Raw genomic sequence first — 26,176 nt, 5'->3', positions numbered from 1 at the left:
GAGTACCTGGTTGGAAATCACTGATGTAAAAAACTTCATAGAAAAACATCATCAGTAGTTTCAGTTCCAGTCGTGTACCAACAGAGGGCGCTCCAGCTCATCCTCTGAGGAGAACAACATGCCTGCAAACACTCCCATCAAATAACGACTCCACACTCCACAGTGTCATTAAGCAACTTTGTTTATTTTCTCCCAAACATTTTTCTAAAAGTGGCCTATTCCATGTTTTCTTCTTCACCTGCCAAATATTTCATCTCATCAGTGAAACTCATGAATATAGAAGTTACAGCCATGATAGTTACTACAGGAACTGACATTGACGCTGTAGTCTACGATTCTGTACTGTGGTTTTTAGCGTGTAGGCAGAAAAAGAGAAACACTATAGATGTTTTAAAAAAAGAAAGAGAAAAAAGAAAAGACAGTTGGGTTCCAAATCAAAACACCATGCAGAGAAAAATGTGGCACATCTCAAATCAAATGCCTTATATAGTATTTATATATATATATATATTTATATATATAAAGTATTCAAAATTGTATCATGGCTTCAAATCAGTTCCTAGAAAAAAGGACACTTTTAAAAAACCATACTTTGATTTTTATTTTTGACCCATTAATGGAGAGGACGGAGGCGCATGGCGGGCCCGCCTCAGAAATGTTCTAATTTGGAACAAACAACAGTAGAGATGGGAGAGCCCGAGCCGCCAGCCGCTAAACCGACCCACACTGCCGACAGCTCTCCCATCTCTATATCGGACACCTGGCAATAAATACTTTGACAAACAGCGTTTGTTCGCTCTGACATCAAGAAATACTTTTTTATTTTTAAATGTTAGTGTTTTCAGGAGACATCTAAAGGGAAGACTTTATCTCTCGTATCCTAAGAAGAAAAAAAAAACTTTAAGAAACATGCGCTGCGTAAACACACCTGCTGAATCCACGACGACAGGAAGGGACCGAGCTTATGAAAAGTTTTTCATCTACTGAGATATTAAAGAGAAAAAAAAGATAAACAAGGAATTAGGAGCAATCCAGAAAAAAAAAAAGCCAATCCAAAGTGAACTCAGGAGGTTTAGTAAAACGTTTTATTTTCATTAACGGGACAACCCTTTTTTTTTTTTTGTTGCATGGATTCAGCAAATGCCTTCAGCAGTCTTCAACCGAGTTGTAACCAGGGTTCAATAGAGAGAGAGAAAATAAAAGAGGATTCACAGGCAGATGCTACAGCTGCAAGAGAGCCATCCACTCCTCCGTCCACACAAACACATGCACGCCAACACACGCGCACACACTCACAGATGGGCAAAAGGTAAAGCTGTAGCCCTCCCGACCTGAGAAAATGATTGTCAAGCATGCACACAGCATACAGCTTTTTTTTTTTAGTTAATTTCACCAAGTAAGAAAATGATTTTATCCATCAGCCCGTGGAGATGGTTTTGATCAGAATGGCCTTGATACATTTTCAGAGGTTACAGAGAAAGAAGGAAGAAAAACAGCAATTAAATCTGGAAAAGAATTTAAAAAAAGAAACAGAAAAAAAGATTACATTTATATTTTTTTGTCGTTTTTTTTTTAAAACCAAAAAAAAAAAAAAAAGCAAACCCTGTTTAAGGTCCGGTTGTGTGTGTGTGTGCCTTTTTTTTTTTTTGCTTTTTTTTCAAACTAAATAATTGATCACATGGCCACGCTAGAATACAAAATAGATAAAAGTAAAATCAACGATAACAATGAAGAAGTAGTGCTATGGTTTTTATACATAATATACACAAGTTAACAGTGATCTCTAGACTTTTTTATTATCCATAGACTCGTCTTATGAGCAAAAAGGCGCTAGGTCACAGTGGGTTTTCACATCAGTTAACACTTTAGAACGCTAATGCTAGTTATACTCGTCGACAACTAGGGGGGAGCGATACATGTGGCGGGGAGCTAGGGTCTCTATCGGAGGTACTATCAAAACTTTAATCTGAAGATACCGCCACGATCCCAGCGACACGTGAAGAGATCTTTCTGCCCCCTCGCGGCCACACGTCCGGGTTTTACTGTGCTTGAAAACCATGTCGCATCGCTAGCTCGGTGTAGCACGGCTATGCTATGAAGGACTGAAAGTGGTGTGTGTTTGTAGGTGTTTACAGAGAGAGATCGTTGTGCGGCGAATCAGTGAAACTAGCTGCCAGTTGTCAACGCTCCGTAAGCTCTGAGAGACAAAAAAAAAACATGTTTGTACATGTGGATGACGGACTAACGGGTCCATTTAGTAGCCATCTTAGCCAGTCTTAAAGAGTTCGTCGAAGGAATGCTGGGTGCTGTAGGCAGTAGGGAGCACGGCAGGATGGGTTGTGTAGTACGAGGTGTCTTCAGGTGAGTGTAGGTACTGTAAATCCTGATCTCTCTCTCTCTCGCTCTCTGCGGTTGCCACGCTACAGCGGCCCTTTGAACTGGTTCCCAGAGAGGTGCTGTCTGATGGACAGCTTTGATCCGGCTGCATCACCCAGCTTTCTCCACACCACCTGCAAACACAAGCAGAGGGGGAGAGAGAGAGAAGTTGAGAGAGGGGAGGGAAGAGGGAGAGCGAGACACACAGACAGAGACGGGCAGACACAGAGGCAGAGACTGAAAGACGGAGGCTCGGCTGAAGACGAAAGAAAAGACTTTCTTCTTCAAGAGTGAAAACTTCAAATGCTCTCCGTTTGACTTTGAGCTGCCAAGACTGCACACACACACACACACACACACACACACACACACACACACACAGACACACACGTATGTCATGGCGGAGCTATCTCTGAATCTCTGTCCTCGGTCGCTGCTCTGGTGCTGGTGAGAGAGAGAGGGGCCCCCGGGGGACCCCAGTGATATTACAGAGGTACTATTGTAGTGCGCCCCGGATTCCTGGCCCCCGCCACATACCTCCGCAGGGCCCAGATAGCCCCGGCCCTCGCTTTTTTCTCTCTAATCAGCGGGGGCTTTTATCCCCGGACCGGGCCTTTCAGCACCAACAGAGAAAGATTGGAGGGAGATGGAGGGGGGAGAGAAAGAATGGAGAGTAGGGGGGAGGCAGGGAGGGAGGGAGGGAGTGCTCTTTTCCCTGCCGCTCTTGTTTAATTGCTCTGACAGCTCAACTACGAGCCTCCACTCAGGGCTTTCCAGTTTAGAGTTGGCTCTGGAGCAGGGAGGAGAGAGAGAGAGGGGGAGAAAGAGGGAGAAAGAGGGAGAAAGAGGGAGCGCTGTGGCCGGGACACTGCTGCAAGTGTCATTCCAAACCAAATGAGTCTAAATGAGGCTTCCTCATTAGTGGAAGCAGCTCAAAAAGTGACCTGATTTGCACCCAGTGGAGGAAGACGAGGACAAAAAAACGGACCAGCAGACAGAACAAACAGGAGCATTATGGGAACGAGGTTCCTCGTGTTTACGGCGATGCTCGGCATATCGCACAGGACAGTGTCACATGTCACACTGATCACACTCGCACCTCATGCTCGCTTTACTTCCTCTGCACAGTTTTCCTTATGTGCTTATTTTCTAAGAAGTAGGAAGCTAGAATAGACGAGTCAGTGTTTTGCACTCACGTTGCACATCTCTCGCACAATGGCCTTCTCCTTCTCGCTGAGGTCGTCCTCGTAGTCCTCAGGAGCCTGCTTGTCCAGGTTCTCGTGGACCTCCAGCACCTGACGGCAGACAGTGAGGAGTTAGTATGTACACGTGTGTGTGCTCCTGTTTTCTTGAAAGCTGTTAGTGCATTTTATTTTGTAGTTTTATTCTGGTATTTAAAGGAGCACTACGTAGTTTTGGGGAAGACATTTTTAATCAGAAGAACTTCATTAACTGATTTTTATGCCAAAATCAACGACCCCCCAAATCTTCATTTTCATGACTTTCATGACATAATAACTGACCTGAAACGCCGACACAATTTCATACTGTCTTATTCTGTTTATATGTGGCGGACCCTGCCACCTGTCTAGCTTCAAACAGTGTACTGGGGACCTTATTTTCCTCTGAGAACAACTTGTTTATTCACTTATGGTAACAATAAATATTTCTGAGTTTGTATTATCACCTCATTAAAACTGTAAATATTAAAATTCTGAGTTTGGATTTATTCTCCAGAACAACCTAGTGCCCCTTTAAAGGGTTGTTATCATCACAAATGGATTTCTTTGGAGCTCTTTCAGGACTTTCCGTTATTTATAAAACTTTTGCATCAACATGTTTTTGAAGCCTGGTTCCTGACCTCTGATTCTGGATCCAGTTTCAGAGGTCTGAACCTGGAATCTCAGCGATTCATCTCGGTCTGGCGTTGGGCCCGTTGACGGACCGATCGCTCTGGTAAAATATTTCTCTTTTACACTTTCCAGTCAGTGTATTTGACAGTGTAGTGCTGTTCACTGTTGCACAGCAGAGTATGCAGTGAAACAGTGGGCCTGAGGTCAACGTGGAACATTTCAAAATCCAGTTTGGTGGGAAAAAAACAACAAAACTGGATTCCAGCTTGTGTGACAGTGATCAGAGGAACCAGCGCACAATTACCCTGAGATCCAATTAACTAAGTGAATACAGAACAGTACCTTCATGGCGTGCACCACCGCCTCGGGCTTCTGGACGCAGGACAGGTAGCCCGTGGCCGGAGAGGACTCGCTGGTTGGGAGACGGCCAGTACCCTGCAGGGAGAAAGAAAAATAATATTGAGTCACATCTTCCCACAGAAGAAAAAAACAAAGATGTGAGAGACGAGGAAGAAGAGTCAGGCTCTCGTCACATCTGTCGCCACACAGATGTTTGTGTTTAACCCAGGAGTCACCACCTCACGACACCTCACTCTCCTGTTTCAGAGGGTGTTTGGTTCTGATTCAACAGGAGGCATTTCTTGTACTGCAGCAGTGAAAATGCCATCCCTTTCATCCCGACTCAAATCACCTCCCCTCCCGTCGTGTTTTTCTTCCACCATGTATTCAACTCGCAGCCAGGTCTGCTACCTGCACACTGTTGATTTAACCTGCTGTGATGGGAGCAGCCAGCCAGGAAGAGGACCTGGGGGTTTGCCTGACTCATCCCAACCCCCCGGTTAGTTCCAGACAGTGGCTCTCTGTTAGAGGGACACAGAGATCTCTGGGACACACAATGGCACCATTCACTGTAAACCTGGCATCAGGGCCCTGAATTAGACACAGCTCCGTGGCTTTGTTAGCCCGAGTTCAATTCTCCTCTCGCTAGCGATGGGGTTTGTCAGCTCCCTCCGCTCCCGCTGGCCCCATTTAGGTGCCAGAGTGAGCCCACACAAACCTAATAGCACAGAGATAAAATAATAATCCCGCTGCAGCCCAGAGGGACGTGTGGTGGACACTGCCCAACAGTCTATTCATGTCAAATCAGCCACACGAAAAATAGATTTTCTCGATGGTGCTGCAGGTTACAGCCTGGCTGCTCACCTGACATGCACAAGAATGACTGTTACAGCTGTTTGCATTGAACGTACAGTGATGATTTAATGACAAAAGCTCATCAATATGTATAAACTGCAAACTTCTTCATGTAAAAGTTGATGTTATCCACACACAGTTAGGGGTTTTAAAATATTCAGACATGCCCTGATAGCATGGAAATTACTTTTTTCTGCCAAAAGACATTTAATTCATGAGCTTCTACGAGAAAATTGTGGACAAAAACGAAAATGAAAAGGTTAACGTGACTTTCATCGTTGTATAAAAAGGCGAGCGTCCTTTGAATGCACCGAGAGTTTTCAAAACACTCTGCACATTGTTTCTATATTAACATTCAGCTGATATCACAACAACACGTCACTTAACAACGTGCTACAAATCAAAATACAGAAAGTCAAGCGAGACCTTCACCGAAACAAAAACAGTCTACCGAGCCGACATTTGACCAGACGTTCGGTGCCGGTTCTTGGAGCTGTGAGGAGTTAAGTACGTAACTGAAGACATATTTCAAAGTACTTGTACTTTACTTGAGTATTTCAGCGTTATGCTACTTTTATACTTTTACTTTGATACATTTCTGAGTCCATTACATTCATTCAACAGCTGTAAGTTGGTTGTTACTTCGCAAATTCAGATTTGTCACAGGAGATGCATCTTTAGTTTATAAAATATTATGCACTGTTAAACTACCTACGAGTTATTATTCTGCTTGATAATCAATACTTTGTTTTTGCTAAACTTTTGAATTGAACCACAGTATTGTTAAGTATCAAGGATGAACTTCAAGTCTGCACGCTGACGCTCAGACGAAGCTTCAATAAACAGAAACATGTGTCTGACTGCAGGGCTGGAAGATAATCCAAAAACTAAGAAGGACTTTTATTTTGTAGGATCAAACACGAGCCAGCTCCTTTAGAAACACGGACAGCAGTGATGTACAGGCTGATATTTATTGTCCACATTATGATACATAACAATCCTCTTGAGTTAAGTGTGTTTCTTCTGTTAAATGTTCGCAGCAACAATTGTAATAGCTTCATTTTCCATAAAAGCTCTTCTGCAGCCGACTTTGAAGTCAACTACGAGCACAAAACATGTAAATCACTGTCGCCTCCGTTTGATGCTCTCTTATGTGGGTTAAAGCTATTGTTTGAAATGTACAAACACTCCCCGCGAGCGTCGGGGGCCAGCTTTCTTTAATTTATTTTGATCTGGAGCCGCGCGGCACAGAAACGGATTTGGACAGCGCAGAAAACTCAGCACAGCTCCGGGCGATGTTTACTCTTCGTATGGATGTACGTTTGGAGATGACTTGCCTGCGTAAACAGGCTTGATTTTAAGGCCCTCGCAAGATGAAGGAGGAGAAGCAAACGCTGTCAGAATCAATGGCCTGGAGTCGGAGCGTAGAGAATCAGAGCCGACTGTTGAGTGTTTGTGAGGATCGCGCTGGCTGGCCTGCCTCCTCTCTTCTCTATCCATCTTTTCTTTTTTATTCTTTCTTGTTTTCTACCCAACCATCTCACGCACACTCGCTGACCTGAAACTGAGGAATGAGACTAAAAGACTAAATATAAAGAATGAGCCGATAGATTGGGAAGGGTTCACCAACACCAAGAGTCCAGTTCACTCGAGTTTTGCTCTTAGAAGTCTTCTCTCACGTTTCTCTTTCATTCTCCCTCTCCCTCTTACAACAAGGCCTTTTCTCTCACACGTGGATGAACCGGGTCAGAATCAGAGAGCAGGCGATCGATCACCACACAGCTCAACATGAGTGCGTGTCCGAGGAGTCGGCACGGCAACAACACCATCAAAAGAAGAGGACGTGAAGTTATTGTGTGCTGCATGCAACTGATTTTCCAGTATATATATATATTTGTCTGCGCTGGCAGCCTGGTTTCCTCACAGTGACGACAAGACAACAACAAGGTTGTCCCTCCCAACATCCCAAACCTAAAAAAAAACATTTATTGTGTATTTCTACTTCACACTTAAAGCTTCAAGGGGTGCTAGTAGATTGATTTTGTTAGCTTTGGACCAGGGATGGATCCATTATCAGCCCGGCCTGATTATCTGATCTGATATTCAGTGTTTTCCTGATTGGTGGTTTGATTACCAATAAAATACATTAATTAAAAAATGCTATTAATAATCTGAATCTGCAAAGTAAGTATGTAGTCCAAACTGTAGTGGAGTGGAAGTATGAAGTTATGGAAAAGAGAAATACTCAATTAAAGCACAAGTACCTCAAAATTGTACTTGAGTAAATTGTTTAGCGGTACCTATTTTCCTTCGTGCTTTGAGGTACATTGTGTTATTTTTGTGAAATGTTGTTTCACACTTTCCGGTCAGATTTATTTATCATATTCCAAAGAACTTCTCACTCAATCACGGAAATTTCCAGCGAGCTAATGTTCGTGCCGTCCGTTAGCCGAGCTGTTACCTCATAGCTAACGGGTGTAAATACTTAAATCGAGTGTCCCGTCAGATATATTGACCGTGTTCCACCAAAACGTTGGTGCTAACCGTTAGCTAGTTCAGCTAGCTGAGCAGCACAGATCTGATATCTGTGTCATTACGAGGCTTCGGTTGAGCTGCTGATGCAACCGGCTCCTGACTGAATGTAACTAAGTCACACAAATCCACTGCCACTTTCCAGCCTCCCATCGAATGTCACGTTGCCAAGGCAGTGTCAATATCATGACCTTGTTCCATGTGCACTGTGAAATGAAATGCAGGAGGGGGGGAACAGCCATCAAGATAATATGCAGTTTATCCTTCCTCCTGCTGGGAGAGACCTCTCGCGGGGGTCAAGGTTCACGGACGTTATTGACGAGGAGGCCCGGTTTTGACCCACAGGTGCGACGTGGCGGAGAAACGCAGTCTCACATCGGGCCTGTGATTAAAACACAACATTGATTTTTTGAGGTTCGGTCCTCTGGTTAGTGGCATGGCCCCGCGCTGACCTTCATTAAGCAGTCAGAAAACAATTACCCAGCCTCTCCTCCCCAGACACTGGCAGGGTCAGGGGGTGGCGGTGGATTGGAGAGGATTATTACTTTCATAGTGGGATTCAGTTCAAACCGGCTCCAGGGAGGAGGAGGAGGAGGAGGAGGAGGAGGAGAGAGGATGTGGGAGGAAGAGAAGGGAAGGCTGACTCCTCTTAATTTTCGATCCATGTCTCTCTGTCTTAGTTTCTTCTTCCTCCTCCTCCTCCTTTCTTTCTCTATCCAGTCTGTCTCATCCCCCTCATGCACAGACTTTCTCCTTTCACTCTCTCTTTTTATTCCCTCTCTCTTTCCTCCTGTGTGTGTGTGTGTGTGTGTTTCACTTCCTGTCATGTGTAAGAGAGACTGAGGTTGCCTGTGGAGGTATAATTGGAGAGTTAGAAGTAAAGTGAATTAGAACTGACTTGACTGTGGAGGCACCGACACACTCTCCCCTACAATTATAAGTGTGTGTGTGTGCAGATTAACTCGTCTCTACGCGAAACCGCAGTTGTGTACCGAGCGTCGTCGCGCTGATCTTTGACTATGACTGTTTAATTGGATAGTTATGAGTGTGTGTGTCAGTGTGACTCCTGTACCCTTCTTGTGCAGTCCTGTGCATGACTGTGTGTGTGTCTGTGTGTGTGTGTGTGTGTGCAGCCTCCCGGGTACTGACCATGTGCATGGCGTCCTGGCGCTGGGGCAGTGAGGACAGCTGGGACTCTGAGTGGTACAGGGTCATTCCCTTCCTCAGGGCACGGAGGTCACCTGGGTTACACTGCTGCGCACACAACAAACACACAAACACAGAAAAACACGAGGCTTCAATGTCAAACGTCAAGTGAGAATACATCGGGCATTACTTTACCGACACTGAATCCAATTTATCAACCGATTATCTGAAACAAAAATAACTTCTCATGTGATTTTCTGCTTTTTTTTTTACATTTTCCCATCATTTCTGTGACTCAGTGTTTTTGCATCTTTCAGTGTTAATACATCCAATATAGGTTTTAATATTTACAGCTGTACAATGACCTACTTTTAGATTAGAGCCCATGACGAAGACCTGAAACATACAGATGCGCCATTTGTTTTACATTTGCCAAAGAAAACCCAAAGTCCGTTTTTGTAACCAGCAAATGCATCAACTTTATATAAGTGTCCTTATATTTACCGTGAGTTAACAGGTAAAAAGGGCCTCGAAAACCTTTTACGATACTTATTAACATTACGAAGACTTAAAGTGTTGCTGAAGCTGAAGATTAAAACCACAGCCGGTTCAATTCCAGCCTGGAGCCACAATAAGTGCATAATAAAAGATTTATTAACCTTGACAAGGACCTGTTCTCACTTAAGATCCTGCAGCTACAAACAGAAAACATTCAATAAACTGTTAACAAGTTTCAAGTTGCTTAGAAATGTCTCATAACCGAACAACAAACATGTTTATATAGTCTGATGTAACTGAATCATCAGAAATTGAATCAAGTTTCATGTTGCTCAGGCTCTTATTATCTGTGTGCAGTTAGATCCTCAGTGAAGGTTCATTACGGAGGCTTTGTCCCCGTCCTACACTTGCACCTGCACTCTCATCGTCACTCTGACGCCGCCACTTCAAGCACCTCATTTGCAAAGCTGATTTTTCATTTGTTTCGGGCTCGCTACATAAATGGCACTTGGAGCGCGCCGGGCTGTATCACGTTGTGTCATCACGGAGGGGCCATTACGCCGGGACAGAGTTCCTAAGATTTGTCCTCATTAGCAGCCAAAGACCACTGGTTCCTGGGGGCGGTAACCAGCCTGGCTGCGCTCTGTAGGCAGGAACGCGGCGACACCACCGCTTCCTTATGACATTTCTCATGTCACGCACTAGCGTTCCCCTCTGCGTGTGAACGCACGTGATGCCCGCCAGCGCTCGGGCAATAAATAGCCCAATGAGCTGTGGGTGTGCGTCTGTGAATGCGTGGGCATTGTGCTGTGTTGTCTGCCTCTGTATTATCTCACACAGGTGCACAGTCACACACAGACACACACAGAGCTACAATCAGCATTCCCCTTGTCTCCTCTGTCCTTTGATATCCCCCCGTCTCCTCTCCCCCGTTCTCCTGCAGCTTAGTATCCTGCTGGTGTTCCTCTAACCTTTCACAATCCTTCCCTCGGCGCTTTCTATCCTTTGGGTTTCCATATTCATGCCCTCGATTCTGCACCTTTGCCAACATCTCTGTGCCATTTCTCCAGGCTTTGTGTCTGTCGGCGAGCTACGCCCTAAATGTCATATCTGGAGGAGCGACGTGAAACACATCGTCATAATGAATATTCCTCTTACACTGAAGTCCGTCTTTACAAACCAACACACGGCTCCAACTTTTTTTTTATTCCCCTTCCTGAGTTGACCTCGACCACAGAGACCAACAAAGCTATTTGTTTGCCAGACAGCTGGGGGACAGTTGACCCTCCGCTGTCTTCCTGGCTAAAAACTCGGGTCCCTCCGTCGATCCATTCATCACAGTGTTCTTGGAGCTGACGGGGAGAAGCTGTGTACGTCACGCATCATTTCCTGCTTGACTTAAGAGGAGCAGGGGTGATGGCACCTTGACAAAAGGGTAGAGAGGACGGCGGTGTGCTCCTTGAGCAGTGCTGTAATTTAGTGAAATAGGGTGCTGGGGGGAGTCGGTCCTAAAAAACCATTATAAGTTAGCATTTTTTCACTTCAGGTACCCTCGTCTCGAAGTCGGTGGGTTTTTCAGTTGAATGCTCTAGAAGTTTTATTCTATGACAAATATGTCCGTAAATCCCCCACGTCTGAATTATAAAGCCTTTAGGTGTCTTTAAAAAGGGGATTGCTAACAAGTGGCTAAAAGAGACTACAGCTCATAGACTGGTCAGTTTAAGTGTGTATAGCCTCATGTTAGCTTTTTACTTCTAATGATTTCATTTAAACTTTAGAAATCATAAAATAAGTGTTCATTAGTGGAGTTTAGCTCGCTGAACAAAACATGTAAGTATTGCTACAGAATAGATTTTCTATATTTATTTATTTATTATTGTTTATTTTTTTATTTCATTTTTATTTTATTTTACATTTTTTTAATTTAAATTTTTTTGTGATTTTTGTAATTTTATTTTTTATTTATTTTGTTTTTTTTTATTTTTTTTTATTTATTTTTTTTTTTATCAAAATTATTTTATATATTTTTTTTTATTTTTTTTTTAATTTCTTCAATTTTTAAATTTTTGTTAATTTTTGTTTATGTTTTTATTTTATTTGAATTTTTTTAAATTTGTTAATTTTATTTATTTTGTTTATTTTATTTTATTTTTTCATTTACACTTTAAAAATCATAAAAGTAAAGTTGATTAGTGGAGATTTGCTTTCACAGGGTTCTTGTCTTTAAGCCAGTTAGCTAGCAACATTAAAAGTCAGAGAGACGGTTTTCTAACTTGTGGACAAAGCGTTGTCATTAGAAATGTGAAGCCTGCTTTTGTCTCAAATCAACGACCAGTTGTATTAAAAATGAGTGTCACCGTTCCCGCTGCACTCGGCATCATGGGACGCACACAGAAAGGGAAAGCTGTTCCCATCTATCTTCTATCAGCCGATCTCATTTATCAGTCAATAAATCAGCCGTATCGTTACTTCATTAACCTCTTTCATCATTCAAATCAAATCATTCAAAGCTAACGGACGGAGCGTCGTCTGAATCTGTCGCATAAATCATTCATTTCACAGAGTGACGCTGAGCACTTACACGTTCATGACTCACACTTCACTGAGTTAACAGAGATAAGTTAATGGTTGAAAGTCACAATTCGTGTACATGCACGTAGCTGGGCATGTTTGAGTCTGAGCCTGGGCGTGCACATGAACACACACCTGTTTTCCTCATTGTGTTCACACCTGTGCTGTACAGGTCCCTTTCTTAATATTGACCGTGGGACCTCGTTGTTAACTCGCTCCCTGCTCCCTTCAGTACAGTAAAATCCTTTGGCTCAGCTGGTTTCGAGGGTCAACATTCCTGCGATAAGAGGCCATTGTTTCCGTCAGGGCTCGATACTACTTCCACTGGGCCAGTTTCATAACACAGGAAGTTAGGCAATGTGTCCATTGAGGCAACTAATCCATTGTAACAATTCCACCTGCTAGTATTCAGGCTCAGCAGTAAGTGGCTTCTTGCATAAGAGTTCAGTTAAATAGCTCTCGTTTTCCATTATTTACTGGAGTACGCTTGTGTTTTCATCACCCAGCTGACAATGTAATGGAAAGTTAAGTTTATTCATGACACAACCATCAAGAAAGTATTTTAATTCAACTCCAGACAGACATTCCCTCATTCTTCAGTCACTCTCACACACCAGTTGTCAGCCATGCATTATAGATACCTGGATCTACCTGTGTTCCCCCCCCTCATCGTTAATTATTCAGCCCACCAGACGTCCCGACAAGCCCGGACAAGCGTGTGTCATTTATGCACCAAAGCACAATGTAGCAGTCATTCACCTGAGGTACCTCCGCACCAAAACACTCACTGTGCTGCGCAAAAACTGCTCCAAGGACAGAGGAAGGCTTTCTTGCCAAGATAGGCCACATACAAGCAGGGCCACCTGTGCTCGTTCGTTAGCGTAGCATGCTAGCAGTGCATAAACAAGGGCCGGACACAGAAGCAACACCTCTTCAAGGCAATGCAGTCCAACTCCTGCAGGGTTATACCAGCGACACTGCGTCACACAGGTGAATCAGCTCTGTGGTAACGTTTGAGGCTGCACTTTGATTTAATGGACAAAATATCAGGAACACCGAGCAGCTGAACGTGGCCGCGAAGTCGTATTTCGACATTTTGTTAAAGGTGCTTATTCACTAAACAAAGTTGAGATGAGGCTCTGAGGCTCACTAAATAATTAAATGCTTTATTTTGTTATCTAGATCCACTCAAAATGTTTTTGGGGGTAAGTGCAGGTTATTGTTTGTCCAGGTACATTGACTTCCTGGAGTCAACCAACATATAAGTGTAAAATTTAGGGCTGCAACTAACAATTCATCTGCCCATTACTTTTATCAGGATAAAATCAATGGTTTGATCTATAAAATGTCAAAAAACAGTGAAAAATGTCCATTAAAGTGTCTCAAAGTCCAAGGTGATGTCTTTAAAGTCTTGTTTTGTCGGCCCAAAAACCAAAGATATTCAGTTTAATATGATTTAAAACTGAGAAAAGCATGAAATCTAGTAGATGACGATTTCTTCTTCTAGCTTCTTCCCCCTATTCTAGACTACATGCTAAGCTAAGCTAAGCTCACCGGCTGCTGGCTTTAGCTACATATTCAATGTATAGACATGAAAGTAGTCTCAATTTTTTTATCCAACATTTGGCAGGAAAGAGAATAAGCACGCTGCTCAAAATACCAAAGCTTTCCTTTAAATGTTACCACAGAGGAGATTCATCACCTTTGAGTGTCAACATACGTTAAATCTTTGCACTTCATTGTACAGGCGTTGCTTTTATTGTGTCCACCCTCTGCATAGGAGAAAGCAAACAAGCTCAAAGCTGTGAAAAAGTCCCACCACCGAACAGATAAAAGAGTGAAAAGGGCAAAGAAGAGGCTCGACCAAGCGACCGGCAGAGGGGCCAACACATAGCGACATTCAGGGAACAGTTACCTTTTTCGTCTGTATCTGTGATAAACTATAGCGGCTATAAGCCTGGAGGAGAGAAAAACAGTGTGTTGGTTCATCATTGGGAGCCGAGAGGAGAACAGAGAAACACATCATCACTTGAAATGTGAACAAGGACTATTTCCAGAAGCAGGGGTCGTGTTATACGTCTTGACTGCTGCGAGGCGCCGTGTAGCACCTAATTGTAGCGGTTAGCTGCTAATTATTAGGATCATTCAGGTTTTGGCATCAGTGATTCCCGGCCTACGCTCTCTGCCTACGTGTGAATCTGCAGGGAGACGATCGGAGAGAGGAGAGAAAAACTTTCGCTTTCAAAAGAATAAAAGGCTCCGAATCAAAAAAGCCATTTAAAACCGTGAAATTGCAGCTCCGTCTGCAGCCTGACCTGCATCCAGATGAACCGAATCGCATCGGGAAACAGAACGCATGAGGCTGTGTGAGTATTTACTAATAATTAATGAGCCATAACCCCGGAGCGTACCACTTTGATCCCCACTAACATGAACAATTAATATGTTAGAGGTTTCACCGCGAGTCGGCCGTAACGCACACCTCTGCAGGCTGACATGTGAACTCCTAGTGAACCAGACCAGAAATCCACTCTCCACCTCCCCTCCCCTCCAAATTTGGGAGAAGTCAGAGCAAGGTCAACTTTGGGAGAAATGTTTTATTCTGTCACCGTCACTTAATGCCTCGTTCCCCCCTCCTCCTCGCTGCTCCTCTCATCTCCCCTCCCGCTCCCACAGCTCGCCTCGGGGGCTAACATCACTGCTCGCTACTGAAGCTTTACTGACTCCCCATGAATTAAACATGGATAAACATATTCTCCAACTAACAGGCAGGGCTTGTTGTGAGGGGGTGGCTTTCACAGAGGCATCGGGAAACTACTTCATCGCATCACGGCTCGCCTATCACATGATCCTGGGGCTGAGTTGGAAAGTTGCACAAGAGGGCGTTTCATTAGGGTATTAGTTCAAGTAGCAGTTTGACTGGGCCGTATTTACTACGTGCGAGGCTTACCTGCGAGAGGAGCTTATTGTTGTCGTCCTCCAGGATCCGCACTTTCGTCTCCAGCTGCCTGATGTAGTTGGAGGAGGGATCTGGAGGACAGAGAGAGAGAGAGAGAGAGATGGAGAAGAAAAGATGGGGAAGGAGAAGAGATTAGCATTTCAAAGAGCTCGAACAGAAAAAAAACAGGCAGGCAGGCACGGCCACTGGAGCAGAAGGACCACATAGAGCCCGAAAGGTTGCTGTGCACTTTGAGAGACCCCAGAACTCTCCGAGCAAGCAGGGTTTCACATGACGGTCAAAGTCTACGTCAGAGACTTCAAAATAATTCCTCTGCAGCACAAAAACAACACGCAGAGGTCTGATTTTAGCAAACTGGACCACATGTTTACATTTCTAGTTCGATTATAAGCAGATAAATGAGAGGCCATGTTACACAGAGAAGTTACTTAAGTGGGATGGCAATAAGTATTAATTTTATTATCATTTCATCTGTTACTTTACAACTAATCAATTACTTTTGTTCTACAGAGTCTACAGCAATGCTAACGGCTAAATGTGAGGCTGCACTTAGCTAAATGCTAACATTAGCATGCAGCATTTGCACAGTGAAAACGCTCAAATTTTTATGTTTTGCTCGTATAACATGTACCATGTTCACCATAGAAGTTTAGCATGTTAGCATTTGCTAATTGGCAGTATATTTTTGCAAGTATTAAGTCATCACCTAACTTATTAGACTAATAAGTTATAACAGGTATCAGAAATAATTCTAGTAATGCTGTACCTAATGATGATTTATCGATTATCTATATGATTAAGCCGGGATTTTAGCCAAAAAACATGTCAGAAAACAAGATATGTCATGGAGATATTTTAAAGTAATAACCTTTATTGTGCTAATTAACATCAGTGCACTGAAACAGTCAACTTCACATGGAATTTAACATTTATAAATTACCCAGGGCTTCGTTTTCCGTATTATAACCGCTATAAACAAAAGGTTTAATATTGGTGCATGTGGGGCAACATATGATCGATATGATATCTGTGATAGGCCAATTTCAGACGATAATATCGGCCAACAGATATATCGATCGGGCTCTAATGCAATCACAATTTCCCAGAATCAGTATTACATTCAACAGTCAAAAACCAAAAGTTATCCAATTTAAAATCAAACAAATCAGACAACAGCTTCAAATCCTCAGAGTCTGAGGAACTGAAAACTTTACGTCATCTTTACGATTCCCTCCCGGTGATCTATTTTTCCGTCTAGTGGCTTAAAGCCCTAAATTGAGGCCTGTTGGCTTTTAGGAACTGTTAACTATCACAATTGTTACTCTTCAAATCCATCTGCCACGTAAAGTGCCTTGTACAAAGCCCTCATGTGCCAAAAAAACTAGTTGCAGCCTGATGTCAGGGGTCAAGCACCGAGCGTTCCCACCCAGATTAGCACTGCTTGACCCAACTTTTGACCTGGTACTTTATGGGGGCCACTTCCCAGTTTGGCACACATTCTCCTGTGTCAATCACACACGGTGAGACAGACATCAGTGTTATATTTGATGGGATTTGCTGCAAAAGTGTCTCAATACTGTATAACAATGCAACTGCGGCCCTAATTGCTCCGCAGAGATTCCCCTCAACTGTTGTCGATCCTGATGAAGCAGCAAATCTGCGTCTGCATGAATCAAGTTCAAACCGGGGATGTGAAGAAGCTGTGTGGAGAGTGGAGGTGCAGTTTGACTCAGTAGGTGGCACAGAGCCTGTTATCTAAAAAGGCATGTTTAATTTACAGCGAGATCAAAGCCGACGTGCGCATAGGAAGCGCACACCGGCAGCTCGTCGGGAGCGCAGCGCTGCGCACACAGCTTTATGTTGTTTTGTTTTCTAAGTGGAAGCAGAGCGAGAGGCAGAGAGCGGAGAGGCTGATGGGGAGATATAACAAAGTCAACGGAGGAGGCTGCTGATGAGAACGCTGGGCTGAGATCAGATGCAGATGAGAAGTCACTTATGAAAGGTACCAGACACACACACAAGATGCTAACTTTGACCTTAGTTTGTTTAAGTGAGCCTAACAAGTCGAACCAGCCTGTGTCGTTCATGTAACCTTCTTGACCAGCACTTTGCGACCAGGGGGTGCTGTTCTGCAGAAACACAATATCAGAAACACTCACTCTGGACTTGTGGAGGTTCCTTGTGTCACACATATGTGGACATGTAGTATGTTACACTGAAGACAGAGGGTTGAGGCCAACTTTCTGCAGAGACTTCTTAAACATCACGCAAAACAAGAAACCCTGCGTCCACCGTCAGGGTAAAATATTAAACAAGCCGGGTTCACACATACATGCAGCTGGATGTTTTTGTTTTTGTCCTCTCACTTCAGCAGTCTGAACTATTGATCGACCTATATTGTTTTTTCAGGGCCGATACCCATACCGATTATAAGTCATCAGGAGTCTGATGATCAATATCTGAAGTAAAAATGAAAATCTCAGTGTCTAAATTTAGAAATAACCAGTGATGGAATGTAACTAAGCACAATTTTGCAGTACTTTACTTGAGTATTTCCATTTCATGCTACTTTGTACATTTGTTTGTTCATTTGCTAACTTTAATTACTAGTTACTCTGCAGCTTCAGATCGTTCAGTGTTGATAGTTATTAGTTGTGACGTGTAACCAGTCAGATAGTGTTGTTGGCACAGCATTGAGTCAGACTACAGACGGAGTCGATGCTGCTTCGGAGACAAAGTAACGCACTTTATAATCATAACGGCAAACACAAAATGATACCGATGATCAGAAAAATGAACATCAGCCCCGATAATCAGTCTATCCCTCCTCCAAACGTTACATTATCATTAATACGCTGGACCGGCTGCGTATAATGAAAGTGTGGAGACGGTTGATATCAGTAGTAAAACAGAAAATCCCTTCTCCATGCTCCATGTTCAAAAGCGTGGCATCTTTTAGATTAAGTTACAGAAATCCATCATATTTTCATCCTCTCCCAGGCCTACAGTGGTACGGGGGTAAGTGACAGTAGCCCCAGCAGGGCCTGTGGGCCTATCCATGTCCAGCCACTTGACTTTTCCGAGGCCCGGTGCAGACAGTGCCGTCAGTTGGCCGGTTAGATGGACGCTCATGCTGCTAGAGGAGGAGGCTGCAGTGGCCAGAGCTGCTAATCCTCTCTTCCTGCCTTGTGACCCTCTAATCTGGATTCATCTGCTGGCCTGACCTGCGGCCAGATCTCAAGCCGATTAGGATGAAGGTTCCTCGGCCTTCAGTCATCACCAGCGCACTCAAACAACAGAGAGAGAGAGAGGAGCCTCGGGAAAAAAAGAGTGGGGGAGGACGCAAAATTAATGTTTTCCCCCCTCAGTGGTGTGTATATTTAGATTACTTACAGAGATTGAGATCTCTCCATCAGTAATCCAATAAACTCAAAAGTAATCTGAGTGTGTCAGGCTTACTTTTTTATCTCCTAAGAACTAATTAAACAAAAATCAAGATAAGTAATCAAAGATAAATCTCGATATAGATTTGACTAGAAGAACCCAGAGTTGACCCACGGTGAGGAATCCCACCGTCATGAGCCGTCGTCACATACCACAGCTCCCCCCGTCCTCTCCCCATCTCTAAGCCTTTGAAGTGTTATCGGGGGTGTGTGTGTGTGTGTGTGTGTGTGTGTGTGTGTTAAAACCCAGAGCGCATCACTTCAACATCACACATGACATGATTAAGTGGTCCTGCTTAAATATGTGCAGATCCGCCGTGGGAACATTCACAGGAACACAAAACACGCACGAAAACGCCCCGACACCTCCCATGCACACACACACACACACACACACACACACACACACACTGTACACACAGGCACAGAGCCGCAGGGATCTGCAGGGAGAATCCAGCCGTCACCCTCTCTTTAACACCCGGCTCCGAGGAGTCATCCTGGTGGGAGACGGGGGTCAGGCAATTAAAGTGGCTCCCTGGATCCCTCGCCACTCCTCCATCCTTTTATCCCCTCCATGCCTCCGGCTTCACAAACTCTTCCTCACCGCTCCGCGAAGCAGCCGCGGATCATATGGGGGAATCGAGTAGCCGAGGCAAAATAATTACCCTGCGAAACTCGGCTCTGCATCCAACTCGTTATACACAACAAGCATCCGGGGGAGAGGCCGTTATTACTTATGCATAACCTGAATGTGATCTTAAGAGCTGATCGAGTGGGGAAAGTAAAAAGTGGCCAACTAAGAGGTAAACAATACAGAGAGGGAGGCAGAGAGCGACAGGGGGAACCTTGTCCTCACGGTGCACAAGTAGGGCTATTTTTACCCCGGCACAAGTGTTGTTTACCCAATGAACCGAGAGCACGTGAGAGCTCTTAATGTGAGCGCATGTGTGTGTGCGTGCGTGCGCGCTGGGGACGGGAAGGTGACGCAGACAGTGGCGCGAGTCCGTTTCCCCCCTCTCTCTCTCTCGGCGCGTCACTTTGTATCACGTCAATGCCGCTGTGACCCACTTCCAGCGGCCACTCCCTCCTCACACAGCTCCACTCCCAGTTTCCCTCTCTTTCCCCTTGTTTTTACTGGATCCCTCTGCTTTAACCTCTCCCTCCATTGTCTCCAGCTCTTAAAAAAAGGTGTGTTTTGGAGAGGGCACTGGTGCAACGTAGCTTTTTTTTTTTTCACAGGGAGGTATTTTTGTCATTACTTTTACAGAATGAAAAGCTAAGCTGCCCAGAACTTGGTGCAATCCTCTGAGGGTCACGACCTTAACCGGTTCTTCTTTGTGTCCTACTGTGCTACAAACATCCTCCACCCCCATCTGTCCACTACAGCTTCACGCCACAGTTACTCATCATCACGATGCAGGTTGTTTTTTTTATCCCCATACGGTTTTTAAGTCTGCTTGGGATGAAGCACAATGGGCTCCAGGGTGCGACTATTTTGGTCACACATGAGCCCAAAAATCTGTCAAGTGCGACTTGACATTTTCATCGGTGATTGAGATTTATCGCAATTTCTTGTTGCGTGTGTCTTTCACATAATGCGTTAAGAAATCCAATTAAAGTTGGGTGTGTATCTAAATTACGAGGTGGTACGCCTAAATGAAAAAGGCGCACCAGCGTGAAAAATGAGTCTGGAGCCCTGAAAATGCAAATCTAAAAGACAACATTAGAAGGCCAATAACCACAGTTAACTAGTTATTTCTTGACCTTGCCAATAGTCGATTGACACATCTCAACTCACCATCCACTGGAGTTTTGCTCGGATGTCACTGATAGGACCATCCATCTGTCGGGGACGACTGTGATACGCTTCAAAGACCGGAAAAGCTTGTATGTGGTCCTTTGAGTTGGTTTAGTTGAGTCAAATCCATCACAGGCTTTCTGAAAGGACCAATGTGTTCTCAACTGTAAGCTTCTTAGCTACAAATCATATGTACACTTCACTGACAACTTTCAAATGAATGCCGTCCAGGCCCTGGATTTGTTCTGGGTGTATTTATTTCTACAGAGCCAGACGACCATCGGTTTCATTTGACTTCCCTATCGTTCGCACGACAAACGATGATGATTTTAAGTCACACTGGTGCTCCTAGTTATAAAATGTTAGTCGCGCTGTCCCCCAAAATTGGTCGCAGTCTGGAAACCCTGCAGTTTTCTAGTTTGCCTTTCCACCTCCACATTTGTTCTTCCTCCGTCACGCCCTCTTCTATATGTGTCAGATCCCAGTATGGGAGCAGTGGGTGGGACTGAGCTTATTGGAGGTCAAGGCAGGCCACCGTTTTTATGAGCGAATAGGAAAGAAAAAAAAAAAAGCAGAAAAGCATGGAGCCAGGCATGCAGGCGAAGGGATGCTGCACAAATTAGGATGTCTAAAATTAGACCGCACGTGTACAAATTTACGCTGGGCTTAGCCGATACGGACGGAAATGTTACAACTGGAGCAAAACCAGCCTCCAACGCTGTTGACTCCGAGGTCTGTGCTACATCAAAGTGGCTGTATGGTTAAAAAAGACCAGGTTTTTGCCTTTATGTTTTCAAGTCAGATCCCATGGCCCATAGAAGCCTGCAGTGAATTGATATCACTCTGCTTTTATTATTCCTGGCTCGGCTCTGGCTTTCATCTCCTAGTCGCAGCTGTATCGCAGTGTTTCTAGCGCAGAGACATGGATATTCTCTCAGCGATGTGTGTGCATGTGTGGGGAGTATGAATGAGCGCTTATGTGGAGCATTTGTTAAGACAGGGAATGCATGTAGGTTGCATGGGTATGTGTGTCCGTGTGGGAGGGAGGGAGAGCAAAAAAAAAAACGAGAGGGATTGTGCAGGAGAGGGGATTTTTAAAACCCCATCTGTGATTATACTGTGTGTGTGTGTGTGTGTGTGTGTGTGTGTGTGTGTGTGTGTGTGTGTGCTCAAGGCAGGAGGTTGGGTCAATTACCTCAAGATGTTGAAGAAAAGAGCAGAAACAGTCTAAACAGACTCTCCCCTCCTTTCTCTCGGCACCAACACCCAAAGTCAAAGTACGGTGAATTCTGTGAAATCTGAGCTCGGTGGCTGCAGAAAGTCTGATTTATCATCCAAAAACATCTGCATCAAGCAGCAAGTTTGAAAAGCTCTAGAAAAAAAAAAACGGAGAATGGGGCTGAGGCCCACCTTAACAACTGGAAAAAAGGAGGGAAAGATGAAAAAAAAGAGGAAAAAGAAACAAAGGAGAGAGAGAGAGAGGCACCACTGCCTCCAATCAGAGCTCGGTGCCAGTCAGCCGGCTTCGAGGGAAAGAAATCATTTGATTTCAGTACACTGGGCTCGCAGCTGAAAGCTAAAGACAACGAATATATGGCATATTTGACTTAAATGATTGATTGCCACTCACTGTAAGACCTCATGTCTGTTGCTACGTCTGTTGAGCTGTCCATCAGTGGCAGATTTAACAATAGAAATTCATCATAACTTATAAAACATTGGGTCTTTGAGTTCACACAAGAAGTCAACAAAAGACTGGCCTCTCATTTCTTGACATGATTACTGGTTATTCTCCACCCCTGCACCCCCACCTGAGTCCACCAGTGAGTACATGTATGATTGGACAACTGCCGTCCATGCTCGGGGTTTCGACGACCAATTTTTTTCAGCTTTTGCTCCTCATTTTCTCCGCACGAAGCAATCGACACATTCCAGCACACTTGAAAAGAAGAGCTGAGGAATGATGTGCAGATTTAAGCGAGCGCAGGTAGGTTGGTGGTATGTATCGCATCTCTGCACGGGTCCGACACACTTGCGTCCGTACCGGCGACTCTTCTTATGTTTCTGTACGAACTGTAAATGTGCTTATGCATGCATGTGCTTTGGCGAGCACGCCAGCATGCTTGGCTGCCCAGCGCTCGGTCATAGCCAGGGCAAGCTGACCAGAGGAACAGAGACGAACAAGTTAAGTGGGCACCCATGCTGCATTAATGAGGGGGATGGCAGAACCTGGCAACCCAAGCACGTAAACCACGGCCCCTGGAAGGGCTTCAAAGGCTCGGCTGGCTCATCAGCTGGCGGGGAGCTAACCCCATCTGACAAGACATGGCACCCGCTCTAAGGAAGAGAGAGCGCCTCACCTCCCCACGCACTCTCTGGTGTGTGTGTGTGTGTGTGTGTGTGTGTGTGTGTGCAGCAAGACATGTTTTTTCATGTGCATGTGAATGTTAGTAAGTGTGTGTCCCTGCGTGTGATAACAGCACAGTATAACTTCATGCTTGAGGAGAGGCAAACCCATGCTGAGTGACTAGTGTGACAGTTAAAGTGCCAAATGGATTACACTTGAAAAGGACGGCCCGCGAGTGTCAACAACTCTCAAACACTGACCAGGTGAAATCGGCTTTTTTAATCATTTGCCGCTTGTCAACAGGAAGAAGGACCGATCGGGGCTTTACTTACAACCAGGGACGGCTCAGTCAGACTTTAAAATCAGCACTGAATGCATTTTTTCCCACTGATGTGAGGTAACAGACCACATGAGAAATCATCTGCGTCAAACACTAAACTGCCAGAAGAGATTTTTCCGCTTCTGCTCTTCAATATTTTTTGTACACTTCTGTGCATTGAGCCAGTGTGTAGCAGTAGTAGTTCTGTGAGAAACCCCGCTTTGGTTAGGAAACAAGACTGCTGATTGGCTGTGAGGGGGGACCTTGGACCTTGAACACACACAAACACTGAATACACAATGTTTGTGTTCATTGTTAAAGAGTAATACTTCAGCGGTGACCGGTGTTTTCTGCCCGGTATCTTCACCTTGCCTCTGGCTAAGAATGCTTTTCTGTCGACCTCGAAAACAACTTCCTGTTGATTATCAGTTTTATAATTTAGACGCACAGGTACGTCATTGCAGAAGACAAAAAGAAGTAAGCAGCGTGGGATCGTGGGAGTCGTAGTCTTCATTATTAAACAACCACCGCTGCCGATGAAATTCTCTGCGTGACTCAGCCGGAAATGTTCGCGGAGGCGGTGTTGTTTTAATGTTACATTTGGTCATATTGGCTGACTCCCTTCCTCACTCTGATGTCTCACCGTTTTCTCTGGGTGTGAACGGTTTGAATGACGCAAGTGCACAACTACAACAAAGTATATAACCAAGGTCGAGTTGTTCTCATGCAGAAATGTTGCATACTATATCTTGAAGTCTTTTCACAGTTTTACATTGATTATCTTTGGTTTGTCAGCTGAACAAAAAAAAGCAATGTGAAAAAAAGCAAGTGGGGATTTTCAAATCAGGTGGAGGAGGGTTATCGTCAAAACTCCAGCTCCGACTTGCAGTACAAGAAACAAGTTTATCAATAATATTCAAACAGAAAGAAGTCAGAGAGAGACTCCCAGTCTGCTACTACTTTTCCTTCGTCCCTGAGCTCCTCGAAAGGTCCTTGGTCCCCAGAGAAAGTTCCTATAAATGATGGTCCATGACAGCAAAGACACCAAGATGTCACACACAGATAGTTCACATCCTTCTTCCCTGTGTTCTTCGATCTGGAAATATTCTGCCTTTGTCCAGAAGAGTTCAGCGTAAACACTTTATAAAAACAAGCAACCTGACACGCACGAAGCAGGCCGAACCTCATTTCCTCTCATATTTCCCGACATAAATCAATCTGTCTGGATAAAACAGAAGGGAAGCTGATGAATAATCAGTATTGACTTAATCCAATTACGCACACTAACCACAGCATGATATGCATGTAATTACACCCACTTCAGTCAGTTGTGCAGAGGTCAGCCGGGGCTCTTTAATGTATCAAAGGTTGTTAATGTCTATTGAGTGGAAATTGAAGACCTGTATAAATCGCTCATGTCTTCGCTATTGATTGCTGTGTCAACGTCTTTAGCGCGAGGGGAGAGACACACACACAGAGAACTGGTTTATTTATAGGTGTTCCAGCAGACAGCAACAGACGCGCGTGTCTCATTTGCTGTCGCACATCCTGTCCGGCGAAGCGATGCGTCCCGCCCCTGTCTCCTTAGCTCGTCGTCAGCACCCTCGCAGGGTCAGCGGACGCCTTCGCGCGCCTGCAGCGCTGAAAATGTGACTATGAATGTGTGATGTTAGCGTGCGTCTGTGATTACGCTCGTCAGTACAGTGTGCAAAGATGATGTGTAGAGGTTGTCGAACAGTGTGACCAAAAAAAAAAAAAACTTGAGTTTAAAAATATGCATTGCATGATTATAAGAGACAAACAGTAGCGCTCCGGCTTTTATATTTTCTGTAGATGATCGGGCTACTTGTAATGCTGGTGCCCTCTGCCCTTAATCTTTTGATTAGGCTAGAAGAATGGCAATCTGGCAGCCAGTTGGGTTTAATCCCACGAAATCAAAGCTGTAGGCTTATATTTGGTCCACACCCTTAATTACTGCCAATGTGTGTGTGTGTGTTGGCTGTTCACTCTGAAACAAAACAGAGATTAGTGACATTTGGAGATGGATTTGCTATGAGCTATTGTTTGTTCTGTAGGAAAGTTACGTTTTGTAGCATATGACCGTTCGACTCTGCGTTAAGCACCAGAACAAAGTCAGGAGCCTAAATATGTTTACAGGCTGTTTGCAGTAGGTCAGACCTTGACTAGTGTGCATCGGACTCCATGAAAGCCATCTTATGCTCGATATTTTCCTTTTCCAAGCAGATGCAAAAAGCTCTACGCTACGTCACACTCAGTCACCCCTCGTGGCCCCTGACACTGAAAGTCAAGGGTCATACCTCTCGACTGATTCAGAGATGGGACACTACATTCCTCTGGATTAGTCAAGCAGCTCGATTTTCTGCTGGCGTCGAAGAATATGGTGGCAAATCACTGTGGTATTACATCGGTGAAGACTCTCAGTCATCCAGGTCATGATATATCCAACTGCTGTAAGTTGCAAGAAACTCAAGCACGTCCAGTTTCCTCCGTATAGCACGTAGATACACTATGAAATTATGCTATAGTGCTTTTCCCTGATTTCTTCCAAATGGCAGGGCAAACTGCACAATCCCTTTTTGTTTAAATAAATTTCAGCATCATACAGACACTTGGATGGGGATGAGCTGCTGGAGTGATTGAGTATTTACGCGTTGGTTAAAGTGGAGTTAAATTATGCTCTTTTCAACAAAAACATTTGGAAAAAGTCAACTTAAAAACAGCAATTTAGAAGCAGATAAACAGACGTGTTGCCTGTAAACGTCTGGACGTCATCAACAACGATGCTCATGAAAGGCTCTTTGCAGCAGATGCTTAAGGAGACGGCTGGTTTTTACCTCGCACAACCCACAGCCCACCGCAGTGTGTAAACAAACACCAGAGGGGCATTGTGGGTAGAGCACGTCCTCCCCGAGCCCATGGCCCTCTTTAACCTCATTCCTCTTCCCGTTACCACGGTTTCACCACCGCAAACCCCATGGCAACCCCATTTGCATAAATCTGCATGCCTTCCCCGTTCCGTTAAAAGCCCGTCTGACTGACTGCTGAGCTGGCAAAGGTTGTGCTTATGTAAGCAGAGTCTAACAGCTAGCAGTTAAACGGTAAATACAGAGAATGTTCCT

At 44.4% G+C, this 26,176-nt stretch overlaps 1 protein-coding gene and 1 long non-coding RNA gene across 3 annotated transcripts in view; one reads left to right on the top strand and one right to left on the bottom strand.

Moving 5' to 3' along the window:
* Positions 1–163: 163 nt before the first annotated feature.
* Positions 164–26,176, bottom strand: part of ccdc85cb (coiled-coil domain containing 85C, b) — a 46,896-nt gene continuing 20,883 nt past the window's right edge. The window contains exons 2-7 of one of the 2 annotated variants that reach the window (XM_084378510.1): positions 15,121–15,200; positions 14,086–14,127; positions 9,105–9,209; positions 4,572–4,664; positions 3,573–3,671; positions 164–2,510 (exon numbers count right to left, since the gene is read on the bottom strand). In XM_084378510.1, coding sequence (XP_084234636.1) covers positions 2,421–2,510; positions 3,573–3,671; positions 4,572–4,664; positions 9,105–9,209; positions 14,086–14,127; positions 15,121–15,200 — 509 coding nt within the window. In that variant the 3' untranslated portion in view covers positions 164–2,420. The remainder of the gene's footprint in view (positions 2,511–3,572; positions 3,672–4,571; positions 4,665–9,104; positions 9,210–14,085; positions 14,128–15,120; positions 15,201–26,176) is intronic. The other variant, XM_084378511.1, reaches the window with a different exon arrangement.
* On the top strand, positions 16,751–18,442 carry LOC311272228. Its single transcript, XR_014624544.1, has 3 exons — positions 16,751–16,861; positions 17,007–17,131; positions 18,130–18,442. It is a non-coding gene; the product is annotated as an uncharacterized lncRNA (long non-coding RNA).

Source organism: Pagrus pagrus, assembly GCF_965226575.1.
Source record: "Pagrus pagrus genome assembly, chromosome: 16".
NCBI classification, from domain to species: Eukaryota; Metazoa; Chordata; class Actinopteri; order Spariformes; family Sparidae; genus Pagrus; species Pagrus pagrus.
Note: the sequence above shows the minus strand (reverse complement) of the source record. Positions and strands in the feature narration are given on the sequence as shown.